Raw genomic sequence first — 26,410 nt, forward strand, 5'->3', positions numbered from 1 at the left:
TGGTCTCCCCCAACTGCCCTCCTCTGCCAGTCCAGTAACCCCTAACTGCCCTCCCTGCTGGCCTGATTGCCCACAACTGCCCTCTCCTGAAGCCTGGTCCCCCACAACTGCCGTCCCCTGATGGCCTGGTCCCCTCCAACTGCCCTCCTCTGCTGGCCCTGTCACCCCTAACTGCCATCCCTGCTGGCATGATTGCCCACAACTGCGCTCCTCTGCAGACTTGGTCTCCCCAAACTGCCCTCCTCTGCCAGCCCAGTCACCCCTAACTGCCCTCCCTGCTGGCCTGATTGCCCACAACTTCCCTCCCCTGAAGCCTGGTCCCCCACAACTGCCCTCCCCTGCAGGCCTGGGTCCCCCCAACTGCCCTCCCTGCTGGCCTGATTGCCCACAACTGCCTGCCCCTGAAGCCTGGTCCCCCACAACTGCCCTTCCCTGCAGGCCTGGTCCACCCAACTGCCCTCTCCTGCAGGCCTGGTTCCCCCACAACTACCCTCCCCTGCAAACCTGGTCCCCCCACAACTGCCCTCCACTGCAGGCCTGGATCCCCCTCAACTGCCCTCCCTTGCTGGCCTGGTCTCCCCCAACTGCCCTCCTCTGCCAGCCTGGTCACCCCCAACTGCCCACCACTGCCCTCCCCTGCAGGCCATCTTGTGGTGGCCATCTTGTGGCGACCACCTTGTGGCGGCCAACTTGTGGTGGCCATCTTGTGTCCACATGGGGGCAGCTATCTTGTGTCTTGGTGTGACAGTCAATTTGCATATTACTCTTTTATTAGATAGGATGTATTTAATATAAAGTAAAAAGTAGTAATGGCTGATATTCTTAAATATATTTAACACTAATTATTTACTTTTGCATTTACTTTCTAAAAGAATCTTCACATATAATATCACAATAACTGTCCAACACTGGGTCATACTTATTTTGAAGGGCCTGAGCATCAGTATATGGAGGACAGATTTCTGCTCCTTGAGAGATATAAAGACAATTGGTGCATAGCATGCACACATGTGCATGCACGCACGCACATGCATACACATAATAATCATTACCCAGAAAATGGTGGCAGCTGTGTTTAACAGTGCTAGAATGTTTAGCAGGAATACTAGACCTAGTACTATTTGCTATGTGATCTTATATAAACTACCAAAATATTTCTGGGCTCAGCTTTCCCATCATCCAATGAAGAGATTATATTCTGTGTTAATTTTTCTATCTTTGTTGGCAGTATATAAACTGGTGTATATAAGATAGCAAGTCTCTTAATAATTACATTCAAAGACATTTAAAGGTTTCAGAGATAAGTGTCCTTCTTTTAAAAAGTACTTACTACAATCTTAAAGTAATCACTTGGGATAACCATATCCCCATTCTTGACCCACTTCACAGTTGGAGTTGGTTTCCCAGTCACTTCACATTCAAATACAATATCCATAGATTCATGAGCATATATATTAGTAGGCTGCTTCAGGAATTCAGGTTGGGCTTTAAAATAGAAAGAAAATGAAGATATTAATGAAAATAAACATAGGTATTCATATTTCAAGCAATTTTTTTTAAATCCCAGAATTCACAGGTGTTTTAAATATTTGAAGTTTTCACATATTTTTATAAAAACATAAATATCTTTTTAAAATATATGTCAGGAACAAAATATCTTTAAAAATTGACATTCTGGTGTAACTAGAAGAATAATTTTAATTTTTAAGATCATTTCTGAATTTCCTTGTTGAGAAATATATAGTAAATTGATTATATTGAAAAAATTGATAATATGAATGTTCTAAGCTAAAAATAAATATTAAAGGCTATTTCCCTATGATTTATACCATTTTGGAAGGGCCATAATTAAAATTCAAAGAGTTGAGAAAATTGACATTATCTTTCTTTTTAGTCACTTAATGTGTATCCCCCCACAAAAAAAGTAATATAAATGTGACAGAGACCTTAAAACAGATCATTTACGCAACATACTCCTAATTAGTAACATCAAGAAATGGTTCTTAAAGTGGGAGGAAAAATGGCGGCGGAATAGACAGACGTGTTCAGAGCCTTGTCCTGGAGCAGAAAGAAAGAACAGCTGAGGGTCACACGAGGAGTGTTTGTTGGCAAGTTAAGGGACAGCTAAACTCCAGAAGAAGGTGGGGGACTGCTAGACGGGGTTCCCCTGACCTGACAGCCCCCTCTATGGCTGGGTCCCTCCCGGAGCTGCGGGCTTGGACGCGGAGTCTGCGCCATCTTGAACGGGAAAGTGGAGCTTATCGGAAGCCTGAGAATCCACAACTGCAGCACCCACGGAACAGCTGCGAGCACCAGAACACAGCTCCCCAGTTGGCGCAAACACGTGGATTCAGAGGAGCTCTACACTCCACCACAGAAAGGTCAGATTTCGCCTGGGATAAGGTGAGGTCTCTGGTCCCCGCGGGAGAGAGGAACGTGTATTTTGCGGGAGCTGGAGGACCAGGGAAGTCTGTGCCTAGAAAAATCCGTGGCTGTTGGGGCTGGCGTGATCTGTGAATGTGGAAGAGGGTCCTCAGAGCTGCTAACAGAAGGGATCTCTAAAAAGCAACCCATTTTGATCTGACGTGCAGGGACACCCTAAGAATTTCAGGGTGCCGGCTGCTGAGACTTACGTGCAGCCCCCGAGTTCGCACACTTGGGCTTTTTCCTCTTCAAATTCTTGCTTCTGATTACTAAGCCCAATACATAGGATCACCCAGTTGGGGACACCCTGGGAGACTGCAGGGGAAAGTTGTTTTTCTGGAACCTGGGGATCGGAGCGGGGAGTGACCATCGGAGAGACAGCTCTGAGGCAGCCCACTCCCACAAACCGGTAGTGAGTACCACAGGGAAAGAAGGCTCTAACACTGCCTAGAGAGGCCATAGATAGACCCAGAAGTCATTCCAGAAACACTGCCACCCAGGGGCTGAATCACAAATTGACTCTGTGTAACCAAAAATAAAGGAATACGAGAAATTAAGACAAACTGCCTGCTTAAAATCAGGACTGGCTTACAACACTGAAGAGTAGTGGAAAGCAGGGAACTGCAATACTGTCCGGACTGAGAAACAGGCGTGCCAAACAGAACAACAGAGGAAGTGAATGACCTTCACTACTCCACATTTTATTTTTATTTCTTATTTTTTTACTTTCATTTTTTGCATCTTTTACTCAAGAAACTAATTTTTCTTTTTTCCTCAGTTGATTTTACTTTTTCAATTATTACATTTTTATTTTCAATCCGTATTATTACTACTGCTATTTTATCTTTTTTTTTTTTTAAGTGTCATTTTATTTTCTCTTCATTTTACTTTGGGATTAGTGTTCTACATTCTATTTTCATCTTTCCTTTAGCATCGTTTTACTTTATCTCAACTCTACCTTTATGCCATCACACTCTTCCTAACCTTCCCCATTTCGGTGTCCTGTTTATCTTACCCCTTTCCTGCTTTAGATTTCCCCTATTCTTTCTGTTTACCCCCTGTTAAAATTTCACCCTACTTACATATCTAATCTCCAATCCCCTGCTCCAAGTCCTTGTACACCTCTCTCTTTGCTGTCTTAACTATCCAAAAAAATAGTTTTTCTCTCTGTCCTTTTCTTGTTGTTTGCTTGAATGTTGATTATATCGAATTTTTATGCTTTTTTGTGAGATTGTTTGCTTATTCTTCTTTGTTTGTTTATTTTTTTGTTTGCTTTGTGCTTCTGTTTTCCCTTGCCTCACTCAATATTAGTTGTTGTTGTAGTTTGTATTAATCCCCAGGTACTTGTTGCTGGCATTTGCTGGGATTAGTGATTGTTCTATTGGACTTTTATCCCCATATATATAGTTTGTTCCCCTTTCTCTCTTAGTCACTTTCTTGTCTCTCTTACTTTTTTGTTTTCTTTACTTTCCCTTTTCCCAATTTCATTTTCACACTCCTTTTTTCTTTTTTTCTTTCTTTCTTTCTTTTCTCCTCTTCTTCTTTCTCTCCTATCCCCGAATATGCCTTTCTCTGTTGGTCACCTTTATTGGAGGTTATTAATATCATGAATACATTTCTGTTCAGTGCCTTGTGTGTTGTACCTGGTAGTGCAGTATTTTGTGCCTTTAAATCAACGCAGGAGAGAGAGAACTACATAACCAGACATCAAGAGAAGAGAGACCATGGGGAGACAAAGAAACAGCATGCATATGAAAGAAAAGCAGGCATCACCAGAAAAGGAATTAAATGAAATGGAGGTAAGTAACCTTCCACAGAAAGAATTCAGAGAAATGGTCATAAGGTGGCTGAAAAGAATGGAAGACAAATTCAACAATATGAGCAAGAACCAAGAGGAAATGAAGAAGAACCAAGAAGAAATGAAAAATGACATTGCTGCTGTAAAGAACTCAATAGAAAGCACCAAGAGTAGACTAGAAGAAGCAGAGGCCCGCATCAGTGAGCTAGAAGACAACATGGGAAAAAATACCCAAGTAGAGTAACTTCTAGAAAAAAAAATTAAAAGGCAGGAGGAGAGCCTAAGGGAACTTTGGGACAACACGAAAGAAAACAACATCCGCATAATACGGGTTCCAGAAGAAAAGGAAACTGAGCAAGGAATAGAAAACCTGTTTGAAGAAATAATGACAAAAATTTCCCTGATATAGGGAAGAAAAAACCCACACAAATCCAAGAAGCTCACACAGTCCCAAGCAAAAGGAACCCCAAAAGACCGACGCCAAGGCACATCATAATTAAATTGGCAAACACCAACGACAAAGAATCTTAAAAGCGGCAAGAGAGAGACAGAAAGTTACATACAAAGGAACCCCCATCAGACTAGCAACTGATTTCTCAACAGAAACTCATCAGGCCAGAAGGGAATGGAATGAAATCTACAAAGTCATGCAAAGGAAGGGTCTGAATCCAAGAATACTGTACCCAGCAAGGCTATCAATCACAATTGAAGGTGAAATCAGGAGCTTCACAGACAAAAAGGGACTAAGGGAATTTATTACCACCAAAACAGCAATGCAAGATATGCTAAAGGGTCTGCTGTACAAAAAAAAAAAAAGAAAGAAAGAAATAGGAAGCGAAGAAGGAACACAGGGGTAAAGACTAAAAATGGCGACAATTAGGTACCTATCAATAAAAACTTTAAATGTAAATGGATTAAATGCCCCAATCAAAAGACATAGGGTAACAGATTGGATAAGAAAACAAGACCCATATATCTGCTGTCTAAAAGAAACCCACCTCAGAAAAAAAGATGCACACAGACTGGGGGTGAAGGGATAGAAAAAGGTTTTCCAGGCAAAATGGAACTGAAAAAAAAGCTGGGGTAGCAATACTGATATCTGACAAATTAGATCTCAAAGTAAAGGACATAACAAGAAATAAGGAAGGCCACGTCATAATACTAAAGGGAGCAATCCAACAAGAAGAAATAACTCTGGTAAACATATACGCACCCAATACAGGAGCACCCAAAATACATAAAAAAAACTCCTAGAGGATATCAAGGGAGAGACTGACAGCAATACAATCATAGTAGGAGACTTTATTACCTCACTATCATCATTGAACAAATCCTCTAAACAAAAAATCAGCAAAGAAACATCAATCCTAAATGACTCACTAGACCATATGGAATTAATTGCCATCTTCAGAACATTTCACCCCAAAGCCACAGAATATACATTCTTCTCAAGTGCACATGGGTCATTTTCAAAGACAGACCATATATTGGGACATAGGCAAAGTCTCTTCAAATTCAAGAAGATAGAAATCATATCAAGCATCTTCTCAGACCACAGTGGCATAAAACTGGAAATCAACTACAACAAAAACAACCCAAAGAAATCAAACACATGGAGACTAAACAGCATGCTATTAAACAATGATTGGGTTACCAGAGAGATCAAGGAAGAAATAAAAAACATCATGGCAACAAATGACAATGAAAACACTACAATCCAAAATCTATGGTACACAGCGAAAGCAGTCTTGAGAGGGAAGTTCATAGCTCTACAAGCATACTGCAAGAAAAAAAAAGAAACAATGGTAATAAAATACCTAACCCAACAACTCAAAGAGTTAGAAAAAGAGCAACAAGAAAAGCCCAGCGTAAGCAGAAGGAAGGAAATAATAAAGATCAGAGCACAGATAAACGACATAGAGACCAAAGAAACAATACAAAAGATCAACAAAACCAAGAGCTGGTTCTTTGAAAGGATGAACAAGATTGATGAACCTCTACCCAGGCTCACCAAGAAGCAAAGAGAGAGGACCCAAATAAACAAAATCAGAAATGAAAGAGGTAAATAACAACAGATCCTGCCGAAATACAAAGGATTGTTAAAAAATACTACGAACAACTCTATTCCAACAAACTGGACAACCTGGAGGAAATGGACAGATTCCTAGAAAAATATAACCTTCCAAAACTCAATCAGCAAGAATCTAAACAGCTCAATATGCCAGTAACTATGTTAGAAATTGAAGCAGTCATCAAAAAGCTTCCAGCAAACAAAAGCCCGGGGCCAGACGGCTTCACAGGAGAGTTTTACCAAACATTCAAGGAAGAACTAAAACCTATCCTCCTCAGACTATTCCAAAAAATTCAAGAGGAAGGAATACTTCCAAGCTCCTTCTATGAAGCCAGCATCACCCTAATACCAAAACCAGATAAAGACAACACAATGAAGGAGTATTACAGGCCAATATCCCTCATGAACGTAGATGACAAAATCCTCAACAAAATTCTAGCAAATCGGATCCAGCAGTACATCAGAAAGATCATACACCATGACCAAGTAGGGTTTATCCCAGGAATGCAAGGATGTTACAATATCCGCAAATCAATAAATATGATACATCACATAAAGTAATTGAAAGATAAAAATCACATAGTCATATCAATTGTTGCAGAAAAAGCATTTGACAAAATCCAACAACCTTTCTTGATAACTCTCAACAAGGTGGGAATAGAAGGATCATACCTCAACATCATAAAAGCTATATATGATAAACCCACAGCTAACATCATACTCAATGGGCAAAAACTAAAACCATTTCCCCTAAGAACAGGAACAAGACAGGGATGCCCACTCTCACCACTCCTGTTCAACATAGTACTGGAAGTATTAGCCATTGCAATTAGACAAGAAGAAGAAATAAAAGGCATCCAAATTGGAAAAGAAGAAGTAAAGCTGTCCTTATTTGCAGATGACATGATATTGTACATAAAAAACCCGAAAGACTCCATGAAAAAACTATCAGACTTAATAAATGAATTCGGCAACATAGCAGGATACAAAATTAACACCAAGAAATCTATGGCATTTCTATACACCAATAGTGAACTTACAGAAAGAGAGACTAAAAAAGCAATCCCGTTTAAGATCGCACCAAAAAAATGATACTTGGGAATAAACCTAACCAAGGAGGTAAAAGACCTATATGCGGAAAACTACAGGACACTGAAAAAAGAGATAGAGGAAGATGTAAACAGATGGAAGAACATACCATGTTCATGGATTGGCAGAATCAACATCATTTAAATGTCCATACTACCCAAAGCAATCGATAGATTCAATGCACTCCCCATTAAAATACCAACGGCATATTTCACAGACCTAAAAAGAACTCTCCAAAAGTTCATCTGGAATACAAAAAGACCCCAAATAGCCATAGCAATCCTGAGAAAGAAGAATAAAGTAGGAGGGATCTCAATACCAGATTTCAAGCTGTATTATAAAGCCACTGTCCTCAAAACAGCCTGGTACTGGCACAAGAACAGACTTATAGATCAATGGAATAAAATAGAGAATCCAGATATTGACCCAAACCACTATGCGCAATTAATATTTGACAAAGGAGGCATGAACATACAATGGAGTCAAGACAGTCTCTTCAATAAATGATGTTGGGAAAATTGGACAGATACATGCAAAAAAATGAAGCCAGATCACCAACTTACACCATACACAAAAATAAACTCAAAATGGATACAGGACTTAAATATAAGACGGGAAACCATTAAAATACTAGAGGAATCCACAGGCAGCAAAATCTCAGACATATGCCGTAAGAACTTCTTCACTGATACTGCCCCTAGGGCAACGGAAGCCAAAGAGAAAATAAACAAATGGGACTACATCAAAATAAAAAGCTTTTTCATAGCAAAAGAAACCATCAACAAATCCCACTGTATGGGAGAACGTATTTGCAAATGTTATCACTGATAAAGGTTTAATCTCCAACATCTACAGGCAGCTTATACAACTTAATAAAAGGAAGATAAATGATCCAATAAAAAAATGGGCCACAGACCTAAATAGAATCTTTTCAAAAGAAGACAGAAGGAAGGCCAAGAGACACATGAAAACATGCTCAAAGTCACTAATTATCCGAGAGATGCAAATCAAAACGACAATGCGATACCATCTCACACCTGTCAGAATGGCTATCATCAACAAATCAACAAACGACAAGTGTTGGCGAGGATGCGGAGAAAAAGGAACCCTCGTGCACTGCTGGTGGGAATGCAGACTGGTGCAGCCACTGTGGAGAACAGTATGGAGTTTCCTCAAAAAACTGAAAATGGAACTCCCATTTGACTCAGTAATCCCACTCCTAGGAATATACCCTAAGAAACTAGAAACGCCAATCAGAAAGGATATATGCACCCCTATGTTCATAGCAGCACAATTTGCAATAGCTAAGATTTGGAAACAGCCTAAGTGCCTATCAGCAGATGACTGGATCAGAAAACTATGGCACATCTACACAACGGAATACTATGCTGCCATAAAAAAGAAGGAAGTATTACCATTTGTAGGCACCTGGATGGAATTACAGAACATTATGCTAAGTGAAATAAGCCAGTCAATGAAAGAAAAATACCACATGATCTCACTCATTTGGGGATAATGAAAAACAGTATAAACTGATGAACAAAAAGATAGATACAGAGGCAGTAAAGCATCAAACAGACTGTCAAATTACAGCAGTAAGGTTAGGGAGAGGTGGGGGAAATAAGAGATCAACTGAAGGACTTATATGCATGCATATAAGAGTAACCAACGGATGAAAACATTGGGGGGTGAGGGTATGTATGGGAGTGGGATGGGGGGGGGGCAATGGTAAGATATGTACACATATAATACCTTAATAAAAAAATTTAAAAAAATAAAAAAGAAATGGTTCTTAAGAATGGGAGGAAGAGTGATAGGATCTTTGGGGAAAGTTAAGTGTATTAGAAAAAGCCTGAATATTGTAGCAACTCTCTAACTCCATTTCACCTTGCCCCAAAGTTGTAATCACACACTTACAAATAACATTCATTAAGATTTTGAGCCAGAAGGGTAAAGTAGATCATCTAATCCAGTGGTTCTCAACCTCTCTAATGCTGCCACCCTTTAATACACAGTTCCTCATGTTGTGGTGACCCCCAACCATAAAATTATTTTCGTTGCTACTTCATAACTGTAATGTTGCTACTGTTAATGAATCGTAATGTAAATATCTGTGTTTTCCGATGGTCTTAGGCTCTACATTCGCGACCCACAGGTTGGGAACCGCTAGCAAGTTCGCCTAACCATCAGAAAACACAGATATTTACATTACAATTTATAACAGTAGCAAAATTAGTTATGAAGTAGCAACGGAAATAATTTTATGGTTGGGGGTCACCACAATATGAGGAACTGTATTAAAGGGTCGCGGCATTAGAAAGGTTGAGAACCACTGAATTCTAATCCAACTTGCCATCTAATGCTGTAATTTCCCACACAACATCTTTGAAAAGGGGTATCTTACTAATCTCTGAAAGTTTCAAATGAAAAGGAACTCCCTATATCACAAAGGAAGCAAGCTCCACTGTAGGCAGTTTCTATTTTTTTTTTTTTTTTTTTTTTAGAAAAACACCAGCAGGTGTTTTTTTTTTTAACAATTGAGATAAAATGTGCTCAGTCTGCTGGAATTTTGATTGGGATTGTGTTGAATTTGTGGCAACTTGACATTGTGAAAATATGGAGTCTTTTTTTCCGGCACATTGTTTATCTCTCCATTTATTTAGATCTTTAGTTTCATTTCTCTCATCAATGTTTTATGTATTTCAATATATAAATCTTGTTCATACTTTGTTAGGTATATGCCTAAATATTTTAAATTTTTGGTGCTACTGTAAATGGGACTTCAAAATTTTTTTAGTTTCCTATTTATCACTGCTAGTATGTAGAGGTGGAAGTGATTTATGTATGCTGACCTTTCATCCCATGGTCATACTAAACTCACTTATTTGTTCTAGTAACTTTCTATAGACAACTTTATTATTATCTACATACATACAAAATATATTTATAGATAACTATATGTTGTCTGTAAAAAGAGGCAGTTTTATTTCCTCATTTTCAATCTGCTTTCCTCCTTTTTCATTATACTAGCTAGAGTGGGCAGATCCTCAGAAAAAGTCCAGATTAGCTTTTTAATTTGTGTAAATGAAGAGTAAGAGTATAGAGAGCAGGTAGAAGCCCAGGTAAGCAGGTTAAGCCAAGAAGGGAAAGAACATTTGATCTTAAGAAGCAACAGAGAGAGAAAGAAAAAATGGCAGCTGAATAGGCAGAACTTTCTTATTACACCTCCTCCCAGGGCCAGACAGGAAATAAAACTAAAGTGGGGAACATACAACTGAGATCCAACTGAGAAGGAGACTTACATGAAGGAATGACAGAAAACACCTGGAGACCAGTTGGAAGGGCGAGGTCGCAAGAGGAGCTGACCAGCTCCCAGGGGTGGCTGGCCTGGAGTGAGGCGGGAGCTCCCGACTACAGGAAGGTCTGAGGCCCGAACCCAGGCTGGACTCCACAGCCCAGAGCACCAGAGCCGAAACGAATGGCACACGTATCAACCAGCCGTGAAAGGTGGCAGGGCTGCTGGTCATGGCAGAGTATGGAGCCGGAAGAGGTAGTCCACAGCCAGTCAGAGAGAAGGCTGCAGTTTTGTTTTTTTGTTTTGGGGGGGGGTGGGGTGGTGGTGGTGCTGGTGGTGGTGGTGGTGGTGGTGGTGGTGGTGTGTGTAACACAGAGCACAAGAGTTTCCACTTGTAGCTATTCACCGAAGGCTTCGATGCAGGGATTGAGGAATGGACTTCAGGTGCCTAAGGAGAGGCTGGAATGGGAAGCATTAGGGGAAGACGTGGAAAAGCAGCAGCCAGGAGTCCTGGCATTTGGTCATATGCCCCCCAAAACCAAAATGGCCATTTTTCCTGAATAGCAGCAGGGCAGAAACAGAAGAGAAACCCTGCCTGAGGTGATACAGCCCACCCCACCCTAGAAGACCTGCTAGCCACACCCTGCATTTTGATCTTTGCAGAGGTTAAGTCCATGAGTTTGAACAATCTCAGGGAAGCAGCAGTGACTGGGTTGGGGGAGGAGCCATCCACCCCACCATCCTGGGAACTTGACTGGTAATTTACACAGAAGAACTGATAGAAACTCCAGGTTTCCAACCTATCCCACTGGACTCCATACAAGTATCTCTGCCCAGCCTAGGACAGGGAAATATTTTGGGTCACTCCAAGAGTAGCTCTGGAACTGGGAAACACACCCACCACATCCCCTGAAAGCTAAATAGCACCTCCCCTGCCTAAAGCACTTTCATAAACTTATTTTTGAGTGATTAAGATTGACAGCTGACTAGCAGGCAAAAGTAGCTAGTAGGCAAATAGGTGGAGTCCAGGGAAACTGGAAGTTTGCTGACCCAACCCTGGGCCCATGCTGCTAACACACCTATTTTAGAGGGCCCCTCCTGCTTGCAGCCAAGTCCTATGGAGACACACAAATGGTGGATCACTTGGAGCTTCAAGCAGATTGCTGAAAGCCAAAGAAGGGCGATTTCTGACAGTGGTTAGCACTTAAGTACCTCACAGGAAGCCCAGAATTAGTAGACAGACAAGTCAGCCACAGTCATCAGACTATGATTCAAAAAGGTTCCCATAGGGAGCTAAACTACTGAAATGAGTGCTGTTTCACTTTTTTTCCTCGTTGATCATCTTTTTCTTTTTCTCTTTCCTTCCTTTTATTTCCTTTCTTAATTTAACTTCATCTATCTGCTTTACTGATTTGTTATTATTCTAGTCTCTATTGTTTCATTCACATATCTAATTTTCCTCTTCCCTTTTCCTATTCCATTTGTTTTTCTTCTTTTTTAAACTACTCAATTTTTTTCCCTTTCTTCCTCTCTCTCCTTTTTCTCATGCTTTTTCATCTTTTTTTTTCCTCTTCTTATTTTAGAGCTATCTGCCTTCTCCTTTATTTTCCATTTCAAAATTTTTTTTCATTTTTCTTCCTCCATTATTTTAAACCATTTTTCTTCCCTTATTCCCCCTAATTCTTATTTTCTTTTATTTTAGTTTAGCATCTACATATTCCTTCCGCCCTTTTATTTGTTGTTTTGGTTTGTGCTTTTTTTTGTGTGTTTGTTTTCAGCTCATATTTTTTCTTTTTTTCTATCTTTCTACTTCTCTCTTCTCGTTCCTAATTCTCTCTTCTCTGGTGGTTGCTTTTGTTGGTGCGGTAGGGGTCTTGTGTATGTTTTGTTTTGTTTCTTATTTTCGTTTGTTTGGTCAGTACCTCCACAAGAGCTCGAAGTGTGGTAAGGGGTGAGCCTCACAGTCAGCCAGGCTCAGAGGAGATTCCATCTTAAAAAATAGGACAATATTCATGACCCAATTACAACCTAAGAACCCAAATAACTCAAACAAGGGTCATCCTAGAGCCCTCAGCTCAGGTAATATAAGAGACTGAACCATTAGGTCCCACAAAAACCTACTACATAAGACCAACCCACAAAGTCTGGGAGGCAAAGTAATTTAATCTAATACATAAAAACAAAACAAAGAAACATAAAAAATGTGGAGATGAAGAAATGAAAGAAAAGGAGGAATCACCAGAAAAGGAACTAAATGAAATGGAGGCAAGCAATTTGTCAGATAAAGAATTCAAAGTAATGGTAATAAGTGTTCTCAAACAATTCAGTGAGAACCACAAGCAATTAAATTAGAATTTTAAGGGACTTAACGAGAGCTACACCAACATAAAAAGACAAGTTGGAATAATAAATAAGAATAAATTGGAAATGAGGAATGACATAGCTGAAATAAAGAACACCCTGGAAGGATTCAACAGTAGACTAGATGAAGCTGAGGACTGAATCAAGGAATGAGAAAACAAGGTAGGAAAAATCACCCATTCAGAAAAGCAAATGAAAAATAAAAATAAAAAGCAAGAGTCTAAGGGAGCTTTGGGACAACATGAAACATAACAACATTTGTATCATAGGGGTACCAGAAGTAGTAGATTCTAGAAAGGAATAGAGAACCTGATGAAGAAATAATGGCAGAAAATTTCCCTAACCTGGTGAAGGAAAAAGTCATTCAAGTTCAGGAAACAAAGAGAGACCCAATCAAGATGACCCCCAAAAGATCCAAACCTAGATACATCATAATTAAAATGGCAAACATTAAAGACAAAACAAAGAATCTTAAAGGCTGCAAGAGAGAGACAGAAAGTTACCTACAAGGAAGCTCCCATTAAGCTATCAGCTGATTTCTCAATAAAAACACTTCAAGTCAGAGGGGAAAGGCATTAAGTATATAAAGTAATGAAAAGGGACTGAACTCAAGACTACTCTATCCAGCAAGGCTATAATTCAAAATTGAAGGTGAAATAAAGAGCTTTACAGACAAAACAGGCTAAAAGATTTTATTACCAACAAACTAGCACTACACGAAATGCAAAAGGGACTAATGTAAGAAGAAATAGAGAGAATAAGAACACATGCATAAAGAATAAGAATGGCAACAAATAAGTACCTATAAATAGTACCCTTAAATGCCGGTTCCAAGAGACTCACCTCAAAACAAAACACACAGAATGAAAGTGAAGGGATGAATAAAAATTTCTCAAGCAAATGGAAAATTTAAAAAGCTGGGGTAGCAATACCCATACTTGACAAAATAGACTTCAAAGTGAAGGTCATAACAAGAGATAATGAAGGCCACTTCATGACACAAAAGGGATCAATACAAAAAGAGGATATACCTCTGATAAACATATGTACACCCAATACAGGAGCACCCAAATATATGAAAAAACTCCTTGAGGATTTTAAGGGAGATTGAGAGCAACAAAATCATACTAGGGAACTTTAACACCCCACTGACATCACTGGACAAATCTTCCAGACACAAAATTAACAAGGAAACAGCGATCCTAAACAACACACTAGACCAGATGGAATTAATTGACATTTTAAGAACATTTCATCCCAAAGCCATAGAATATGCATTCTTCTCAAGTGCACACAGGTCATTCTCAAAGAATGACCACATGTTAGGACACAAACTAAGTCTCTATAAGTTCAAGAAGATTGAAAACATATTAACCATCTTTTTGGATCACAATAAAATTAGAAATCAACTACAATAAAAACACTCAAAAACATTCAAACACATGGAGACTAAATAGCACAATAAACAAGGAATGGGTTATCAAAGAGATCAAAGATGAAATAAAAAACCTTCCGGAAACAAATGAAAATGAACACACAACTACCCAAAATCTATGGGACACAGTGAACACAGTCCTGAGAGGGAAATTCATAGTATTATAGGTCTACAAAAAAAAAAAAAGGAAAAATTAATAATAAACTATTTAACCCTACAACCTAAAGAACTAGAAAGAGAACAAAAAGAAAAGCCCGTAATAACAAGAAGGAAATAATCAAGATGAGAGTGGAAACCAGTAACATAGAGACTAAAAATAAATACAAAAGATCATTAAAACCAAGAGCAGGTTCTTTGAAAAGATAAACAAGATTGATGAACCTTTAGCCAAACTCATCAAGAAAAAAAGAGGGAGGACCCAGATAAATACAATCAGAAACAAAACAGGATGAAGTAATAACCGATAACACAGAAATACAAAGGATCATAGAAAGATACTATGAACAAGTATATTTCAACAAGCTGGACAACCGGGACAAAATGGACATAGTCCTAAAAAAATACTATTTTTCAAAACTCAATCAGAAAACCTGAATAGGCCGATAACTACTGATGAAATAGAAGCAGTAATAATAATAATAAACTCCCAGAAAACCCAGGGGAGGCATCCCTATGGCTTCACAGGGGAGTTTTACCAAACATTCAAAGAAGGACTAAACTATCCTCAAACTATTCCAAAAAAATCCAAGAGGAAGGGATATTTCCAAGCTCTTTTTATGAGGCCAGCATTATCCTTATTCCAAAATCAGATAAAAACACTACAAAGGAAGAGAATTATAGGCCAATATCCCTGATGAACACAGATGCTAAAATCCTCAACAAAATATTAGCAAATTGGATTAAGCAATACTTTAAAAAGTTCATATACCATGACAAAGTGGGATTTATTCCGGGGATACAAATCAATAAACGTGATGCATCACATAAATAAAATGGAAGACAGAAATCACATGGTCATATCAATTGATGCAGAAGAAGCACAATTTTTTTATAAAAACTCTCAGCAAAGTGGCAATAGAGGGATCAGATCTCAACATAATAAAGGCCATATATGACAAACCTACTGCCAACATCATACTCAATGAGCAAAAACTACAACCATTTTCCCTAAGAACAGGAACAAGACAGGAATGTCCACTTTTACCACTGTTATTCAACACAGTACTGGAAGTTCCTGCCACAGAGATCACTAAAGAAGAAAAATAAAAGGCATCCAAATTGGGAAGGAGAAAGTAAAACTCATTATTTGCAGATGACATGATATTGTACATAGAAAACACTAAAGACTCCAACAAAAAAATTTACTAGATTTAATAAATGAATTCAGTAATGTAGCAGGATACAAAATTAACACTCAGAAATGAATGGCTTTTCTATATACCAATAATAAACTCTCAGAAGGAGAAACTAAAAAAAAAAAATCCCTTTTACCACTGTAACAAAAAAAATTAAGATACTTAGAAGTAAACTTAACCAATAGGTAAAATACCTGTACTGAGAAACCTATAGGATGTTGAAAAAAGAGATAGACAAAGATATAAACAAGTGAAAGAATATACCATGTTTATGGATTGATAGAATCAACATCATTAAAATGTCCACATTACTCAAAGAAATTTATAGATTCAATGCAATCCCTATTAAAATACCAATCGCATATTTCACAGACCTACAAGAAGCACTCAAAAAAATTATAAGGAAATCAAAAAAGACCCCAAAGAGCCGCAGCAATCTTGAGAAAGAAGAACAAAGTTATGAACCTAAAGCAGTCATATTTTAGTGCAAAAAAATAAAATTTAAAAGCTATCAAGACTACATTATAAAGTTTCCAAAAGCCTCCTAATATTTAAATCAAAAAAGGGGGGATAGTAGAAGAATATCATGTAAGGAAAAATATCCTGTAAGTAAATTACATCTAGAAAATTTTTACTTTAGAAAATTAACTTTCATTTGTAATGCTAACAGCAAGACACCCATGAAAAACACACATGGTGTCAAAACAAGCCAAAGGAAAATCGTTTGGGCAAAAAATGAAAAAGGATCCCAAGTCAAATTTATAGAAAAGATTCCTTTATTAACTTTTGGTCGAGAATATGTTTGTATATTTTCAGAAAACAACTCTAAGACCATGTGGATTCCTGCAACAGAGAGGAATTGACAGGACTGCTCCAGCCATGAAGACAGAAGAGAAACAGTCCAGAGATGGAAGACGCTGACGACACCTTGCCATACTAGCAGTCAGCAGCTGTGCGTCACGTCGCGGCAGGGTGCCCAGGACCAAACCTAGAGGGTCGGACCTGCATTACCACCATTTGTCCACCATCCAGAACTGAAATATCATTGCTGACATGTACACATAAGGAACTGTTTGACATTGAAATTGGGACTCAAAAGAACTGTTGGCCCAGAAACAAACTCACTACAGACCGATTAATTTGCCTCTCAGCATAACCATATTGCTTGTCTCATTTTCGGTTCTTATAGGTGTATTTCTTGTATCACATGATCTTACTCATCTAGGGGAAATAATGAACACATAAACTGACTAACAAAAACTGACCCGGAGACAGGCAAGCATCGATCAGACTGTCATACCTCAGAGGGAAGGTAGGGGAGGGTGGGGGTAAGGGGGAGAGATCAACCAAAGGACTTGTATGCATGCATATAAGCCTAACCAGTGGTCACGGACAACAGTGGGGTGGGGGCATGCGTGGGAGGGGTTTGGGATGGGAATGGGGGGATGAGGACAAATATGTGATACCTTAATCAATAAAGAAATTAATAAAATAAAAAAAAGAACAAAGTTAGAGGAATCACAATAGCAGATATCAAGTTACACTACAAAACCACTGTACTCAAAACAGCCTGGTACTGGCACAATAACAGGCATATAAGATCAATGTAACAGAACAGAAAACCCAGAAATTCACCCAAGCCATTACTCAATTAATATTTGACAGAAAGAGGAAAAGCATACAATGGAGTCAAAAGAGTCTCTTCAAAAAATGGTGCTGAGAAAATTGGACAGGTACATGCAAAAAAAAAAGAAAAAGAAAGAAACTAGACCAACTTACATCATACACAAGAATAAACTCAAAATGGATAAAATATTTAAGTGGAAGTCATGAAACCATAAAAATCCTAGAAGAAACCATAGGCAGCAAAATCTCAGACATCTCTCATAGCAATATGTTTGCTGATACATCTCCAAGGGCAGAGAAAACTAAGGAGAAAATAAACAAATGGGACTACATCAAAATAAAAAGCTCCTGCACAGCAAAAGAAACCATCAACCAAATTAAAAGGGAGCCCACTGCATGGGAGAACATATTTGCCAATGATACATCTGATAAAGGGTTAATTTCCAATTTACATAAGGAACTCATACAACTTAAGACAAACAATCCAATTAAAAAATGGGCAACGGACCTAAATAGGCATTTCTCCAAAGTGGGCATACAGAAGGCCAAGAAACATGAAAAATGCTCGAAGTCACTAATCATCTGAGAGATACAAATTAAAATGCCAATGAGGTATCATCTTATACCTGACAGAATGGCTATCATCAACAAATGACAAGTGCTGGCAGGGATGTGAGAAAAAAACCCTAGTACACTACTGGTGGGAATGCAAACTGGTGCAGCCACTACGGAAAACAGTACAGTGCATCCGCAAACAATTAAAAATGGAACTTCCATTTGACCCAGTGATCCCACTTCTAGGAATATATCCTAAGAAACCTGAAACACCAATCAGAACGAATGTTCTGCATTCCTATGTTCATAGCAGCACAATTTACAATAGCTAAGATCTGGAAACAGCCTAAGTGCCCAACAGTAGATGAGTGGATAAAAAAGCTGTGGTACATTTATGTCATGGGTACTATGCAGCTATAAAAAAGGACCTCTTACCCTTTGAAACAGCATGGAGGGACCTGAAGAGTAGTATTATGCTAAGTGAAATAAGCCAATCAGAGAAAAGATTAGTATCACATGACCTCACTTAAATGTGTAATCTAATAAACAAAATAAACTAATGAACAAAATAGATCCAGAGACAGAAGCATGGAACAGACTGCTAAATCTCAGAGGGAAGGCGTGGGTGGTGGGAGTGGGGGTGGGGAATGGTTGGGGAGAGATTAACTGGGGACCTTATATGCATAGTCCATGGACACAGACAACTGTGTGAAGGCCTGGGAGGGCTGGGTGAGGGGTGGAGGGGGTCAATGGGGAAAAAAAGGGAGGAAATCTGTCATACTTTCAACAATAAAGACAAATTAAGAAATAATAAAAGCAAGCAATAATTTATTGAGTGCAGCAAAAATATACTTAGGAAAGTGAAACAAGGAAGGGCATAGAAGCAACAGGTAGCCTAGCTGGGCTGTCTTAGCTCACTGGTAAGTCAGAGAATAGGGGGCCTTGGAGACAGGTTCAGGGGGTTAGCCTAGGATGAGCTTTGCTGCCCATTCTTCCCCTGGTTGCAAGTGTCCTGGGTTCCTTTAGAGCAGTGGTTCTCAACCTTTCTAATGCCGCGACCCTTTAATACAGTTCCTCATGTTGTGGTGACCCCCAACCATAAAATTATTTTCGTTGCTACTTCATAACTGTAATTTCGCGACCCACAGGTTGAGAACCGCTGCTGTAGAGCCTAAGACCATCGGAAAACACAGATATTTACATTACGATTCATTAACAGTAGCAAAATTAGTTATGAAGTAGCAACGAAAATAATTTTATGGTTGGGGGTCACCACAACATGAGGAACTGTATTAAAGGGTCACGGCATTAGGAAGGTTGAGAACCACTGCTTTAGAGGTTAGGAGATTCATGCCTGTGGGGGAAGAAGAGGAGGAAGGGAATGGCACAGATGTGCTCCCTGTAGGGAGAGTGCCCTGGGACTCAGCTGCTGCTACCCATTGCTCCCCTAGTTGCAAGTCTCACAGGGACCCTTAGAGGTTAGGAATATGTGCAGGTAGGGGTGGGGGCCGGGATACAGGGGGCAAAGGAGGAAGGGAATGGCATGGGCATGCTCCTGGGAATTAATAAAGATGATAAAGGTGCTATTTATAAACATGTGTGCATATAAAGGTGGCAATAATTACCTCAATTATATAAGCTGGAGTAATGGTTCATCTTTTTCCAGAATAACCTTTTAGAAGATATTTTTTAAACCCAATTTCTTTTATAATAGAAGTCAACGAAAAACAAGGTGCAAAGGAAAAGATGAGTAACAAAATTGCCAGAAACATCAAATCATTCTAGTTGTCACATTTCACAATTTCAATACAAAGTCTCACTTAACAATTTTTTGCTAATAATCTATTATGATAAAAATTCATTAAGAGCAGTCCATGTTGATAAGAACCCAGTCTAGTAGTATTGGGAATAAGCACATAAACAAATCAGTGAGAGACAATGCTGGCAAAAAGATAGCTATTTTACGAGACATAAAATTTACCTGGGGGTATGAAGATGGTTATAGAAAGCTTCACAGAGGGGTAGTAATGTTAACTAATTTTAAAGGATTATGAGGAAATTTTAGCTGGGGGTGAGAGGATACAGGGGAACAGAGCTATCAAACAGCACAGTATATTAAGGAAATTATATGCAGTTTGGTAAAGATAACTCTATTCCTATCCCAGGTTCAGGTGGAACAGTGCCAAAGTTTATTTACTTAAGCCTTATAACAAGTCATTCAACTGATTAAAAAAACTAAGACACAGATAAGTTAAATAACTTAGTCAAATTCACATAGCTAAGTAAGTGACAGATATGAGACTAGAACCCAGGCATCCTTGGTCCAGAGACTGCTCTTAACTAACTTCTCTGCAGTGCCTCTCAGTTAACACTGAAAAAGTTGACTTCATATATAGGGTGTGGTTGTTTTGTACACATGCTATGAAGAGTTTGCTTTTATCCTAAATAAGCCAAGAGAATTGAGAGTTCTATACTCTCCTCTAATGAGGAGAGTATAATATTGTAACTAATCAGGAAGTAAAGGGAAGTGAAATTATGAAGATAACTGCAAAAAAGGGGAGATCAATGTGTTAACGTAGATAGAGATCAGACACAGTAGAACAGATGAATAAAAGTAGAATGTTAGGTTGTGACCAGAGAAAGATGGGAGAATTTAAAACTTTGGTTGTAAATTTGTTGAGTATTGACAAACTCAAGGAAGTGGCCAATTTGGAATTTATCAACTTGTGCACAAAAATACAAATGGAAAATTTTCTTCTTTTGGGGGTGAGGAGAGATATGTATCACAGACTATTATGAATGTTTTAAGAGAAAAAGAAAAATTCCTGTTTCTTTAAAAACAACTCATAACCCATTTAAAGCTGAGATGACAGGAAATACATGATGGGCTAATTCACGTCACAGTATGTGTAGAAATCCCAGGAGTTAATGATAAAACAATAAATTTGAAATATTTAACAGATGAAGAATGAACTTACAACCTTTTCTGCATTAACACTCACTATGGAATTTCCTGTAGCTATAATTTCTTAAAAAAATAACAAGTCAGACAGGATGACTATATATATAAATAACTATGTAAATAAGTATTTTATATTACATCTTATATAGATGTAGATATATAAAATTTCCAACCATTTCTCATAAACTGCTTTCCCCATCAGGAAAATAAAAATACTTTCAGTTATTGGACAAGTTTCAAAATAAAATTTTCCAAAATTTTTTTCTATGTAATGACTTATCTGTAAACAAAAAAGGAAGACCTCATGTGACACACATTAACAATACAGCTTGAATTATTGTTAACTACCACCACTTAGATTAAGAAATAGAACATTAACACACCAGAAGCCCCACTGTGTAACATTCAGTCACTCCCCTGCCCTTGTTCTGATTATTCTAATTTCTAAAACCATAGATTAGTTTTGCCTATTTTTGAACTTTATAAAAATGGAATCATACAGTATGTTTTTATATGTGTGCCTGGCTTCTTTTTTTCAATGGTGCTTGTGAGATGTGTCCATGTTGTTGGAATGTAGAAGTGGTCTGTCAATTTTCATTGCTGATGAAATGCCACAGTATGATTAGAACACTATTCATTCTACTGTTGATAAATTGTTTCCAGTTTTGATTTATTGTGAATAAAGCTGGTGAGACAATCATTGTGCACATTTCTAATAAGTATACACCTAGAAACACAACCATTGTGTCATAAGATATGAAGCATGCAGTTCCAGTAGATTCTGCCAAACAGTATTTAAAGTGATTATATCCATACTAGAGGCCCGATGCACAAAATTCATGCAAGAGTAGGACTTCCTTCTTCCAGCTGCTGGCACCAGCTTCCCTCTGGCACCCAGGACCCAGGCTTCCCTCGCAGCCCTGGCTTCATCTGGAAGGTCTGGTCTAATTAGCATATTATGCTTTTATTATTATAGACTAGAGGCCCGGTGCACGAAATTTGTGCACGGAGGGTGCAGGGGGGGGGGGTGTCCCTCAGCCCGGCCTGCAATGACGCCAGCATCCCTCATCCCGGCCTCTAGCCAGAGGCTCCTCCCCTCCTTCTGCGCAGCCTCTGGGAAGATACTTGTCCTGGGCCTCCTCAGGGCCCAAGCCCACGACACCAGGCAGCTCGGGTACTCAGGGGCTTGGGCTCTCAGGTCCGGCTTCTCCACTCGGCGTGGTGCGCATCAGCTGCCTTGGGAGCCGCACCTCAGGAGTTGCCCCCTTGGACCATACTAGTTGCGAGTGCAGGGGAGGGGGGGGGCCACGGCGGCAGTGATTTGATGTCTGTAGCATGCCCACCAGACACCACCCCGCCATGGCGCCATGCTGGCTGTGTCCGCACTGCGGGCAGGGGGCTTCCAGTCTGTGACTGGGGCTGCCAGGCTGTGACTGGGGGCTGCAGGCGGAGGACCCCAGCACCCATAGGGCTCCGTCAGCATCAGGAACTGGAAAGATCCATTTTTCTGGGCCCTCCTCTCCCTCCACGCAGCCAGGGCACGGACGCTGAGCTCAGCGTCCCGCGCCCAGTCCTCTGACCAGCGGCCAAGGAGCAGACACTGGGCTCACGTTGCCAGGGAGATGCCGCCAGCGTCTGCTATGGGCACCGCCATTTTGTCACAGAGTGACGGTTAATTTGCATATTACTCTTTTACTAGATAGGACAGAGTGCTAACAGCAGTATATTAGAGTCCCCAGTGTTCCTCCTCCTAACCAACCCTGTATTGTTAGTCTCTTTAATTTTAGCCACTCTGGTAGAGTATAGTGGTATCTATTGTGGCTTTTATTTGCATTTCTCTAAAAACTTAAAAATAACAACCACTTTTTTCCAAGTGTGTAGTAGCCACCTGGAGATCTGTGAGACAGGTGTTCAAGCCTTGAGAATTTTCTACTGATTTATCTATCTTTGTTTACATTATTGATCTATACTAGTTCTTTCTAGAGTAAATATCAGGGGTTGAAACTTTTTCTGAAGAGACTCAGACAATAAATATTTTAGGCTTTGTGGGCCATGTCCAAGCATGTAAAACTCGCAGCCAATGGGCCGCATGCCTCGTTTAAATAAACTTGCAGCTTTGACATGCTTGGTTAGTCTCTGTCACAACTATTCAACTCCTCTTTTACAACATGAGGGCAGCCATAGTCAGTACATAAGTGATGAGTGGGATTGTATGCCAATGAAAGTTTATGGACAATAAAATCTGAATTTCATAAAATTTTCAAATATCACTAAACATTATTATTCTGATATCTTTCAACCATTTAAAACTGTATAAATTATTTTTAGCTCACAGGCTATACAAAAACAAGCAGTTGAGCAGATTTGATCTACAAGCTATAGTTTGCTGACTCTTTGAGCTAAATAAAACTTAGTCAAGTGACATATATCACTCTTGTCAGAGGTTTATCATTATTGTTATTTTTTACAAAGAACCAACTTTTGGCCTTGGCTGGTGTGGTTCAGTTGGTTGGAGCATCGTCCTATATACCAAAAGATTGTGGGTTCAATTCCTGGTCAGGGCACATACCCCGGGTTGTGGGTTTGATCACGTTGTGTACAGAAGGCAACCAATTGTTGTTCTCTCTCACATGGATCTCTCTCTCTTTCTCTTCCTCCCGCCTCTCTCTCTAAAATCAGTAGGCATATCCTGGGGTGAGGATTAAAAAAAAAAAAAAAATTTTTTTCCTATTTTATTAATTTTTGTTCTTGTCATTATTATCCTTCTTCTATTTCTTTGGGTTAAATTTGCTACTTTTTTTTTTTTTTTTTTTTTAGTTTTTTGAGATGAATATTTAAATCACTGGTTTTTCAGCCTTCTCTTCTAATATATGCTATAAATTTCCTCTAAGCATTCCATCAGTTTTGATAGGTCATATCTCTATTAGTTCAAAATACTTTTTCATTTTCATCATCATTTCTTTTCTGACTCATGGATCATTTCAAAGTGATTCACTGAATTTTCAAACAGTAGGTTTCTAAGTTTCCTTTTCTTTAAAAATACTCTTTAAAAAATTTAATTCCAACCTTAATTCCATGGTAACCAAACCTACAGAATTTTAATTCTCTGAAATTTGTTAAGATTTGTTCCATGGTCAGTATATATTTTTAGTAACTTTCGTAAGTATTTATAAAAAAGATAAATTCTCTCATTTGTTTGGTGTAGCAACCTATAGTTGTCAATTAGGTCAAGTTTATAAATTTGCATTGTTTAGTTCTTACTGTATTGTAAATGTCTGTGGTTTTGTTTGTTTTGGTATACATATCCTATCTGTCAGTGAAGTGTGTTAAATCTATCACCATGATTGTAGGTTTGTCTTATCTACCTCTCCTATAGTTCTATCAGTTTTTTATTTTCATATTTTGAGATTACATTATGAGGTACATACATATTTAGAATGGTTTTACTTTTCTGGTAGACAATCTCTCATTCACATGAAATGCCCTACTTTATCTCATCTTGCCTTTGTCGGATTTTTTCCAGTTAGATTTGACATGGTTTATCTTTTTCCATCCTTTTAATTTCCAAATTTTCTGTATCCTTATATTTAAGGTGTCTTTCATACAAGCAATACATACTTGGGTTTCAATTTCTTTTCAATCTGACAATCACTGTCTTTCATCAGTGTAGTTAGTACATTTATAATTACTGATATATTTGGGTTTAAATCTACCATCTCAATATTTTCTTTCCTTTCTTTTTAAGTATTTTTTACTTTATTTCTTTCCTCTGTTATCTTGTTAGTTATAGATTCTCCTATTATTCTTTCAAGACCTCCCAGAGATTACAGAACACATCCCTGCCTAATATTAATCTCACATTTTAGGAACCTTAGAGGACTAACTCCACCTGACTTATACATCTATGGTACATTTTCATTATATTTTAAATCCCACATAACATTATTATTTTACAGTCAGTATTCACTCAGATTTACCCAAACATTTAACCTTTCCCTTGCTCCTCATTTTCCCTGCATCACTGAGCCTCCATGAAAATACCCTTTACTTGACATGATCAGAGCCATCAGTGTTTCATCTCATGATTTCTATTATCTAAATTTTTAACATAATATTTTCCTGCCCCTAAGGGACAAAGTTATTCTCTTACGTTTTCTTCTATGAACTTTATAGTTTTACCCTTCAGATCTCAGTCACTACTGAACCAAATGTAGGTAATTTGCATGGTTATTATTACACAGAAATGCTATTTTTTCTCTCCATTAAGGAAACCACATTCCCCCAAATTTTTTACTAAACAATTAGCCTGTTCCTCATTCCTTCCATTAGTCTATTTCTCAGTTCTTGTAACAATACAAGGTTTTTTTATACAATCATTGTGAATTTTTAATATGTTTGAATATTTGATAGAGTAAGCCCTCCACTCTTTTTATTTCCCATAGCTAACTCAGCTGTTCCTGGACCTTTATTCTTCCATATGCACTTTAGGGAGAAATTTTCAAGTTCCTCAAAGAATCTATTTAAAATCTTGATTCATATATGCCAAATTTATACATTAATTTGTGGATGACATTTTAAATATTATATCAACCCATCCAAGAGTATGTAATATCTATCTCACCATTTATTCAAATTATCTCCTATGTCTTCTACTAGAGTTTTATAATTTCCCCATAGTTTCTTAGTAAGTTATATTTCTAGATATTTTATAGTTTTTTTCCTATTGTGAATTTATCTATTTTCAAAATTATTTTCTATTGATTATTACTGGTGTAGAAAAATACTTCTGATTTTGATAAATATATCCTGTATGGAAAGCTGTTTTTTATTATGTAACACTAGTTTGGTGATCAGGTAGACAATCAAATTATCTGTTGATAGAACAATTTTATCTCTTCTTCCCATTTATTTTTTATTTATTTTCCCCTTTTTATTGAAGTTATTGGGGTGACACTGGTTAACAAAATTATACAGGTTTCTGGTGCACAATTCCATAACACATCATCTGTATACTGTATTGTATATTCACCACCCCAAGTCAGTCTCCTTCCATTACCATTTATCCCCCTATTCCCTCTCTTCTTCCAATTTCAAAACTATTATTCCTTTTTATCCTAATAATAAAATCCCAGGGTTGTAACTTGTAACGACCTATCACGATCAAAGGCTGACCAACTGGAAGTCAGTGCTGGGTTGCCGTGGCAACCTTCACAGCCACTGCCACATGCTGTGGGCTCAACTGGACGGCTCCCCCAGCCCATAGGAGACTGGCAAGCTGCAGCTGGTGGAAAGCAGTGAGCCCAGGCCGAGCCGCCCCACAATCACAGGGCGAACAGGCCAGGCCGAGCCTGGCCAACCTGCCCCACAATCCCAGGCGAAGAAGCTGCTCCTCTGACCAACATGCACTAGGGACCTGTTCGGGCGCGTGGCGCGGAGTCC

General features: G+C 38.6%; 1 protein-coding gene across 14 annotated transcripts in view; it reads right to left on the bottom strand.

The window, feature by feature from the left end:
* Nucleotides 1-26,410, bottom strand: part of NEO1 (neogenin 1) — a 352,200-nt gene that overhangs the window by 198,224 nt on the left and 127,566 nt on the right. For all 14 annotated transcript variants that reach the window (XM_080657714.1, XM_080657720.1, XM_080657718.1 and 11 more), the window contains one exon: nucleotides 1,331-1,485. In XM_080657714.1, the coding sequence (XP_080513840.1) occupies nucleotides 1,331-1,485 (155 nt within the window). The remainder of the gene's footprint in view (nucleotides 1-1,330; nucleotides 1,486-26,410) is intronic.

Source organism: Plecotus auritus, assembly GCF_963455305.1.
Source record: "Plecotus auritus genome assembly, chromosome: 1".
NCBI classification, from domain to species: Eukaryota; Metazoa; Chordata; class Mammalia; order Chiroptera; family Vespertilionidae; genus Plecotus; species Plecotus auritus.